Below are 9251 nucleotides of genomic sequence, written 5' to 3'. Positions count from 1 at the left end.
CCAATGTGAATGCGCAGCATGGGGCGGCGAACGAAACAAACGAAAAGGAAGAACAGACGACAAGAAAGGGTCTTGTTTTGCAATTTTTAAAGAAATCTAGCTAAAATGGTTGTCGGGGCATTTCCCGTCGTCAAGCTTGGGGCGCTGCTCATGAAGCAGCTGAGCAAACCTATAGCGAATCTTGCCAAAGAAAGAGCTAAGAATAACTATTTCTTTAGGACATACATCTGCATGCCCCCTGCACAGTGTGAGTGTAGTCGAGGTTAAGGCTCCGAAGTTCCACTCATTTTCTCAACATATGACCGTTTACGCTCGATGACAGGTCTTTAAAATCCTGTCCACGATAAATTTCTACCCAATGCTTCATTTGACAAACATTGTTATTCCATATTGTCGTTCGGCCTCTTCTGAGGTCTTCCTCAGTTTTGAATGGCTTTATTTGCAGTCTAGTTTTTATGCATTTTTGTCTGTCAAAACTTATTGTTTTCATCCTTGATGTATATGTTTTTCTCTTGTGTGTTTCAGTCTACAATTGGTGTGAAATTAAGACCAAAATGTGGGTAATGAATTTAGGGAAAACTTCTAAAGTCCCCCAACTCAACGAAGCAATGGCCATTGAACTTGGAGCCAATATGCTTGGAGAAACCATTGTCTTTAGCATAGCAGCTGGCATATTGTTCTTTGAATATTCTAGACAGGTGGGTCCATTTTTTTTCTACTGTGAAAAAAATTGTTGTGATTTTTCATCTAATCTTTGTCTTTTGGTGCATAGGCTACTAAGGAGTATGCTAAGGAGAAGGCTCGTCAAGAAGAATTAAGTCAACTTAACTACACTATTCAGCAAATGTATTTTACGGTATGGAACTAGAACACTGATACTTTTCATTTTATGCATCTATCAGCACATTGTTTGCGAATTTATCTTGAACCACTCTATTTCAGGTTGAAAGACAAGACACTCAAATACGAGAGCTACTTCAGTCTGTGTCAGAGCTCGAGAAGAAACATTCATTTTTGCCTCGCAGGAAGAAAGACAATGAACCCCAGCCGCCTCCTCCCCCTGTACCACCCTTGATCCTCCCTGCCACTCCACTAGTTACGGGACCTCCCAAAGGGGCTCCCAGCCAAGAGCAGCAATCTGCCGGTGTTGATGCTGCCAAAGGGTCTCAAACAAAGTTAGCAGCACATCAAAACACCTCTGTGATATCAGGAGCCATGACAATACTAGAACAAGAATTTTTACCAGAAATGCCGGCTAGATATGAAAATGGACTTGTTATGAAAGCAGTAGAATATGCTCAGAACGAACTTCTAAGGCATCACAATAATGTCTCTCAAATAGCTTATTAACTTGAGTGTGAAACATGGAGGCTGCTTTGCCAAAAGATGCCCCTGATTGCCTTTATGTGAGTGAGTGAAGAACCTGGACTTTTTAGACACTCTGGTGGTCTGAAAGAATGATTCCAGGACCTGACCCTTCACTGAAAAATAAGACACCTAAAGAATTCTCTATTTTTTATGTGACAGTAAAGCACTCCAAAGGGATTCACACCACTGGCATTGTTGTGGTAACAAAACATTGATGCATGAGATCTCTGTGGAACTGGCTTTGTAGTTTTGTAAAATTACTATCAAATTTTGTTGCCAGTATCTTAAATTTTATTTTAGTGGTTGCACCATTATTCTAATACCCTCTAACTGAATGCAATGTGGTTTTGTGTGGAAGATAGAAAATCTGAGGTCTTTGACAAGTCTTATTTTCTCTTATGTAAAAGTTGTCATTGTTGTACTTCAACTCGAGCAATTCTTCACGTTTATCAGTCATCTAACTTTGCAAGTTCAACATTCATATGAATGGTGATAGAGAGTGGAGCACAAAATAGTTGTGCCAATTGATTTGTTCAGCAGAGCCTTTGTCTTGTAATGATTGATTTGTGATATTATTTTATTTTGTAATATATATTGTACATAGTGTCAATGTTAATAATGTTCCTTATCCCAGATTATGTAACAGTTTAATAAGGTGAGGACATAAGACTGGTTTCAGAAGCATTGTTTTATTTTTAAAATATCTGAGATAGCAAAGCTGTACACTTATAGAGTAAGGTCAAGGTTTAAAAATTTTTAAGGAACAACACAGATAAACCTTATAGGAAAAGAAAGAAAAGTTGTGGCCAGGTGTGTTACACTTCCTGGCGCAGATCTAACCATAATTAAGTTGAGCTCAAAACATAGAGGCTAGACATTTTCTACACAAACTGAATATTATACAAACAGCATTTACATACTCATATTCACATGACAGCCATGAGGAATGTTATGAGACATACAACATAATCCATTACATAAGGAGCAAAACTTAAGCATACAGCAGAATATAGGAAAAATCACTTTTGTTGGCACTATCACACTTGCTATTAGAACTCAAGCAAGAAGTAAGGAAAACGAGTATGAATATCGATGGGATTTGAAGAAATGAGATTAAACATATGCAACTGGCTAAAGAAAAAAATAAAATAAAAAACAGACATGAAATTTTAACTTTGATGACAGTCGTACCACAGAACGCATTTGTCCACACCTTCCACAAGTCCACGTGATAGATTTGCCATTGAAAACTTCTGCAGACGATAGGAATGCATAAAAGGTACTTACATAAACAAGAGCATTTTTTTAAAGAATGTAAAACAGCGGCAAGTGATACAAGGCACATCAAAAAAGTGTATAGGTACAAAAGGAGGGCACAAGTTTGAAAAAACATCTAAATAAACACCAAAAAACAAAAAAAAAAAAACAGGTACAAACATTCATTTAAAAGGAAAATACATTAATCACACAGACACAAAAATATCATTGACACAAAATGACTGAAACATTGATAAAACTAATAAATCCAGTCTGAGAAAATAAGAAACTTTAAATGATTATTGGCCCTTACTTTCATTAAAATATCAGTCATTGATTAGAAATTCAAGTTTTTGAAACACAAAAGAAAAAAAAATCAAATGGCAACACATTTTTGTCACCAAAATCAAAACAAAAATTGATCAATATCATATAGATGGCACTGGTCAGTCTAGGAGGATTTAAATGATGTAGATGAAGGCGAAATCTTGACAAATCACAAATTGGGAAGCTTCTGAGTGCAGCTGAAGCTGAATAAGGTGCACTTTAGATAGAAAATTAGTTTGCATACATCTCCTTGACCTTGTTAAGAAGAGCATCACAAGTTTTCTTGGCGTCTCCAAGAAGCATTGAGGTATTGGGTTTGTAAAAGATTGGATTGTCGACAGCTGCATAACCAACACCGAGAGATCTCTTCATAACCACCACCTGAGAAGTAATTACAGTATCATTAATAAACAGAGAGATGATAAAAAAGATACAATAATTACAATTACTGTACATGGTACTTAGATAGTTCAAAAATTACCTGTTCCGCATTCCAAACACGAAGAACTGGCATTCCAGCAATAATTGAATTTGGGTCATCTTCAGCAGCACTGTTGACTGTGTCATTGGCTCCAATGACTAAAACCAAATCTGTTTCTTTGAAGTCGTCATTGATCTCTTCCATTTCCAGGACATCATCATAGGACACACCAGCCTCAGCAAGGAGAACATTTAACTGACCTGGCATACGACCTGTGTGACAAGTAACTTGAGTTAGTAACAGTTCTTGATTTACAATATAATGCAAACTGGTTTTTGAGGTAATTCAACGTACCAGCCACAGGGTGGATGCCAAATCGAACTTTCTTGCCCTTGCTTTTAAGGAGTGAGACCATCTCAGCAAGGGGGTATTGAGCTTTGGCAACACAAAGACCATATCCTACAGAATAAAAGGATTAGATTATTGGGACTCTAAAATTCCACAAATGAAATTTACAGGGTAACTAGGTCTTGTGTCTGAGAACACTAATTACCAACTACAAAAGCTACATACCTGGAGTAATGACAATGTTCTTGGCATTACTGATCATTTCTGCCACATTGTCAACAAACACTTCAGTGTGAGTTCCTGTTATTTCCATTGGCTTTCCTGAGCCGGTGGATGATGTGCCGTACCCACCAAGGATGACACTTGGTAATGACCGATTCATTGCCTGGAGGGAAATACAAACAAAATAACTAAGTGTGGGTGTTCAAATTTTAAGTTACACTGAGGGTGAAAGAAAAATTAGGATCTTGCCTTGCACATAATGTGAGAGAGAATTGCTCCTGATGATCCAATCAGAGCCCCAACAATCGTCATCAGATTGTTGTTGAGCATGAACCCTTCAGCACACAAGGCCCACCCAGAGTAACTGTTCAATACAGTAATCACCACAGGCATGTCAGCTCCTGGAAAGCCAAGCAAAAAAAGGTATTATCTGGTGATTCCTTACCATAATCAGTTGCTCATCTTACAAGGTTATTACCTCCGATAGCTGCAGTGAGAGTGACACCCATAGTCGAGGATAGTACGCCTGTGGCACCCAGCATGGCAAGGCCAGCTGTCAAAGAGGGGTCATAAAAGAAGTAGCCCATGGCTGCTGCATTAGCTGCCAGCAAACTAAGGTTCAGGGCGTGGCGACCCGGCAGCAGCAGTGGGGAGGAGGACAGGAGTCCCTGAAGCTTGCCGTAGGCAACAAGAGACCCACTGCAACCAAGCAGATAAACTGTACAATACAGGTTTTGAAAACACTAAATAAGTACAAGTACAATCAGCAAGCTATTTACCTGAATGTGACACCACCAATGAATGTTCCCAAAAAGAGGGCAGTCTTAATTACATTAGCAGCCGGGTCAGTAGCCAGCGTGGGAAAGTCATGGAGGAATGTGGCACCACAAGTCAACACTGCAGCAAGGCCTACCAGACTGGAGAATAATGGAAAACAGAAAAAAACATGTAAAAAACTCTTAAAACCTTCTATCAAAAAAATAAAAATAAAATAAAATACTATGGAAGGAAATAAAAAGACAAGAAGCCTACCTGTGGAATGCAGCAACAAGTTGGGGAAGATCTGTAATATCAATTTTCTTGGCGATTGCTGTGCCAGCAGCACCACCAATGGCCATGCAAGCAACCATTTGGGCCAAAACCTCATGGTTTGGGGCCATGTATCCAAGAGTCGATGCTATACCACCAGAAACTCCAATCTGAACACATTTTATGAAAGAAGTCAACAACATCATTCCACAAACACTTAACAAATATAATGCGGCAGTTCTTACCATTCCTAAGTTATTTCCCAGTCTGGATGTGCTCTGGGAGCTCAAGCCAGCTAGTGCTCCCACACAGCACAGGGAAGACGCGAGAGAGGCCATTTGGTGAATTTCCGAAGCTCCAGCAGCCACACCGTAGCCATAAGCACCCAGAAAGGCGGCAGCAGGAAGTGTGTACAAGTAATTGTATTCTGGAGGATCATTTGGCCTGGAAGAGAAAATAATTCAGTTACCTTTCATGAATATACATATGTTCAGATACAAAGGCAATTCAGTCCACACATACCGTTTGAACATGTCAAGCATTCTCTTGGTAACAATAAAACCACCAAAAATGTTGATAGATGATATGAATGCAGCAGAAGCAGCAAGAGCCTGAAAAATAATCAAACATGTACATAGACAATAATTTAAAAACTACTTGCTTGAAATGATTAGGAATTTTCTGTCAAAACTATTTGACTCAACTTACCTCTACTGAGTTGGTGGGATAGTACCCTCCATTCATGAGCAGAAGTCCTCCTACAGCAGTGATTCCCGAAATGGCATTTGTGACAGACATTAGAGGAGAGTGGAGGGCAGGAGTCACTCCCCATACAGTATGGTAACCAACAATTCCAGAAAGAGCTAGAGTGGTTGTCATGGTCGAAAAGGCTGCATTGGGAGAAGCTGCACCCAGGGCTACAAGACTGCCCAAACCTACAAAAATTAAATGTTATCAAAATTACCAGATTTGTGCTTTTTAAAAATGGAAGTACAATAAAATTTCCTCTCTAACCTGCACTATATTTTGCAGCATCCTTGAGATTATTCATGAAGTAGTCTGGTTCAATGGCCTTTGCAGCTTCCACCTTTGCAGCGGATACTGGAGGGGGAGGAGGGGCTGCCTTTGCTGGGGGAGGCCACATCAGCTGGCCATCTTGCAGCACAATGCTTCCACGGACAACTTCATCTTCCAGATCAATTTCAAAATTATCCTTGTGGCCTAGAAATTACAAGAAATACAAAGGGAATAATGTTTGATGTCACAATTTTAACTTTCATTGTATTGAAACCAACATTAAAAAAATCAAACAAACCCATGGACAGGAGAAACTTAGAAATATTGTTGGCATAAAGAGTAGAGCTTTGAGTTGGCAGTCTTGATGCCAAGTCTGTTAAACCAATATGAACTACATCCTTGTACGTGTACACTTCACCAGGGCGAGTGGTTTCTACATTTCCTCCTGTTTCAGCAGCCAAATCCACAATGACACTCCCAGGCTTCATAGACTCAACATGCTCCTAAAATAAAAAGAGGGATTCTAAAAAGTTCCAATTTTGTAAATTCAAAAATATTCTAGGGTGATGAACTTACTCTTAAAATTAATTTTGGAGCAGGACGACCAGGAATTAGAGCAGTTGTAATAATAATATCAACCTCTTTAGCCTGTTTAGCGAACAGAGCCATTTCTGCCTCAATGAATTCCTTAGACATCTCCTTACTATATCCACCAGATGTAGCACCCTCTTCCTGTTGCACAACCACAAAAGCACAAATTAATTTTTGCAGGTCAAAATTTATATTAACAGTTTTAAACAGAAGTAGGCAGCTACCTTAATATTAACTTCCAGGAATTCAGCACCCAAAGACTCCACCTGCTCCTTGACTGCGGAGCGGGTATCAAATCCTCTTACAATTGCTCCCATATTTTTGGCCTGACCTATAGCTGCAAGTCCAGCCACACCACCACCAATCACAAGAACTTTGGCTGGAGGCACTTTGCCAGCAGCAGTAATTTGCCCTGTGTAAATGAATTTTAAAATTATCAATATCACTGAGCCTGTGAGAGTAAAAGTCTAATTCAAGTCAAGGAAATGCAATCTTTAAAGAATCAAACCTGCAAAAAACCTTGGGAAATGGTTAGAGGCCTCAACAACTGCTCTGTAACCAGCCACATTAGCCATAGAACTTAAGGCATCAAAGACCTGAGCCCTAGATATACGAGGAATGCAGTCCATGGCTGAAAAAAACAAAATGGCAAGTCTGTAAATGGCTGAGGAGCAGGAAAAGAGTGTTGTCAACAAATACTGTAACATGATTGAGAGATTCAAGGAATGTACAAAATTAATTTGAATCTGCTCAATTAGCTTCCTTCAACAAACAAGAATAAAGAGTTTTGGGAAAAGTGCAGAGAGAAAATTCCATCTAAGAGAAGGTGTGAGAAGGTGGAATGTATGTGGAAAACCTGACAAGCAGTGTTACATACCGAAAGCATTAATTTGTTTCTTTGCCAGCTGTTCTACGAGGGATTTATTCTGCGCAGGATAGAGGAAGGAAATGAGGGTGGACCCTTCCCTGAGAGATGAAAGTTCTGAATCTTGTGGGGGACGAACTTTTAAAATTATGTCTGGAATTAAAAAAATGAAGTGTTAAAGCACACACACTTAGTAGAACACTCTACCTGAGAGTAATTATAATTGCTAAATACACTCATGCTTGACAAGTACCTGAGCCATAAGCTTTGTTTCTATCAACAACATTAGCCCCAACAGAAGCGTAATCTTCATTCCTAAACTTGGCACCTAATCCAGCACTATCTTCTACATTTACAGTATACCCTTTTTTAATTAGAGCAGCTGCAACAGCTGGAGTGAGAGCGACCCTGTAATGTACATGACAGAAATAAAAAAATGATTCCAAAACATATATAAAAAGCTCAAAGCAAGCTGTTTCTAGAACTACATTAATCACAGGAAAATAATATACAAAAGTAAGATTAATCAAGATGTATTGCAGTAAAATTGGAAAAAGAAAAGGACATTAAAGAAAATGGGGTGGGGGGAGGGGGGCAAGGGGGAAAGCCCAAGGCAATCAGTTTTTTTAAGAGGTGGGGAGGAGATTGACGGAAGAAATAAAAATAGCTGAGCTGTTGGACATGAGACAGTACCTGCGTTCGTTGCTCCAGGTCTCCTTGGGGACTCCTATGGTCAACTTGCTGTAAGGGATTCCTTGGATCTCAGAGGCTGCTTTGGAGGCATTGGAAACAGCAGGGGCCGCTCTTTGAAACCGCTTTAAACTAGTACAAAAGCCTCGAGCAGAACAATAGGTAGAAGATAGGTTTAGCCTGGATGGGGCCAGTGTGACAAAATTCAGGATGCCTGGCATCTTGAATGCTGGGCCTATCAACAAAAGAAAAATGGAGAGGGCTCAATTTAAGATGTGAAGCGTAGACGACTACAGTTACAGTCCTGCCTTGGGGTCTCTTATCACAAAACAACAAAGTGTCTGCGGCAGAAGTTGATAAGGTGCACCGCCTCTTGCTTTAATCAGCACAGTTATAGTTCCTCCCCATCACCTTATCACAGGTCAATTATCTGCCTGTTACACTACACTTCTTCAACAGGGTAACGTTGCAAGGTCCAGTTTTGCGGTTCACATAAATTGAAACTTCCAAGCCACTGGCAAAAGATGTTGTCAAAAAAAATTGAGACAAAGTTAATGAGATAACGCCGGCATCTAGGCAACAAGTACTCACTAGGACCCGGACGTGGAAAAAACCCGAACCGACGCCACACAACTACTGCGGAGCAAGAGAGACAGAGAGGGAGAGAGACGCGCGCTCGGCGGTTTTAAGCCTACGCGCAAATTAGGCCATGCCGGGCGGGGGCGCTTGGACAAGGTCCTTGAACTTGACGTCAGGCTTGTTGTCGGCCTGCGCACAGGACCGGACGGAGCAAAACAAAAACAATCGTCCTCTGTGTGCCTTATAAGGGCAATTTCAACCAACCCAACTCACCGAAATCTCACCCTGGCAAGCAATAGCGTCGCGCTTGACAGAAATGGGGCTAGAAGAGGCCGAGAGCAAAGAGAACCGGACAATTTCAGTACGATATTCCAAATAAAAACAAGAAATTCATTGACGCTTGGAGTCTGCAGCAGCCACCCTCAAGCTGCTACTGCTGCAGCAACAAACGCCGGCGCCAGTATTGGAGTTCGAGCGTTGAGAGACTAGGAGTATGACAAGTTTCTTGTCTCCAACTCGTAAAGCCTACTTCTACAG

General features: G+C 40.4%; 2 protein-coding genes across 5 annotated transcripts; one reads left to right on the top strand and one right to left on the bottom strand.

Moving 5' to 3' along the window:
- Position 1: 1 nt before the first annotated feature.
- LOC117643246 (putative OPA3-like protein CG13603) lies at positions 2 to 1978 on the top strand. Its single transcript, XM_034381997.1, has 4 exons — positions 2 to 247; positions 526 to 698; positions 773 to 856; positions 943 to 1978. Exons 1-4 carry the CDS (start codon positions 106 to 108, stop codon positions 1348 to 1350), a joined length of 807 nt encoding a protein of 268 aa, XP_034237888.1. The 5' UTR covers positions 2 to 105; the 3' UTR covers positions 1351 to 1978.
- Positions 1979 to 2041: 63 nt separating this feature from the next.
- Positions 2042 to 9158, bottom strand: LOC117643245 (NAD(P) transhydrogenase, mitochondrial-like). Of its 4 annotated transcripts, none has more exons than XM_034381993.1 (20): positions 8988 to 9158; positions 8139 to 8370; positions 7699 to 7853; positions 7458 to 7598; positions 7089 to 7211; positions 6805 to 6992; positions 6566 to 6721; positions 6288 to 6492; positions 5987 to 6193; positions 5681 to 5907; positions 5495 to 5583; positions 5218 to 5416; positions 4976 to 5142; positions 4723 to 4860; positions 4422 to 4642; positions 4193 to 4344; positions 3947 to 4106; positions 3728 to 3832; positions 3434 to 3645; positions 2042 to 3333 (listed from the first exon to the last, which is right to left on the bottom strand). In XM_034381993.1, the coding sequence occupies exons 2-20, from the start codon at positions 8354 to 8356 to the stop codon at positions 3184 to 3186; spliced, it is 3213 nt and encodes a 1070-aa protein (XP_034237884.1). In that variant the 5' UTR covers positions 8357 to 8370; positions 8988 to 9158; the 3' UTR covers positions 2042 to 3183. The 4 variants fall into 4 exon arrangements, with proteins under 4 accessions (XP_034237884.1, XP_034237885.1, XP_034237886.1 ...); XM_034381994.1 differs by lacking the exon at positions 8988 to 9158 and adding an exon at positions 8727 to 8903; XM_034381995.1 differs by lacking the exon at positions 8988 to 9158 and adding an exon at positions 8547 to 8702.
- Between the last annotated feature and the right edge of the window lie 93 nt (positions 9159 to 9251).

This window comes from Thrips palmi, unplaced genomic scaffold (assembly GCF_012932325.1).
Source record: "Thrips palmi isolate BJ-2018 unplaced genomic scaffold, TpBJ-2018v1 HiC_scaffold_17, whole genome shotgun sequence".
Lineage (NCBI taxonomy): Eukaryota > Metazoa > Arthropoda > Insecta > Thysanoptera > Thripidae > Thrips > Thrips palmi.
Note: the sequence above shows the minus strand (reverse complement) of the source record. Positions and strands in the feature narration are given on the sequence as shown.

Bases quoted from the DNA above. Each gene is read 5' to 3' on its own strand.
- LOC117643246 (XM_034381997.1), top strand. From the start codon at position 106: ATGGTTGTCGGGGCATTTCCCGTCGTCAAGCTTGGGGCGCTGCTCATG. The intron at 699-772 runs GTGGGTCCATTT...TTTGGTGCATAG, and splicing joins TCTTTGAATATTCTAGACAG to GCTACTAAGGAGTATGCTAA. The intron at 857-942 runs GTATGGAACTAG...ACTCTATTTCAG, and splicing joins TTCAGCAAATGTATTTTACG to GTTGAAAGACAAGACACTCA.
- LOC117643245 (XM_034381993.1), bottom strand. From the start codon at position 8,356: ATGCCAGGCATCCTGAATTTTGTCACACTGGCCCCATCCAGGCTAAAC. The intron at 5,417-5,494 runs GTATGTGTGGAC...TTTCTCTTCCAG, and splicing joins ATGCTTGACATGTTCAAACG to GCCAAATGATCCTCCAGAAT. The intron at 3,646-3,727 runs GTACGTTGAATT...CTTGTCACACAG, and splicing joins TGGCATCCACCCTGTGGCTG to GTCGTATGCCAGGTCAGTTA.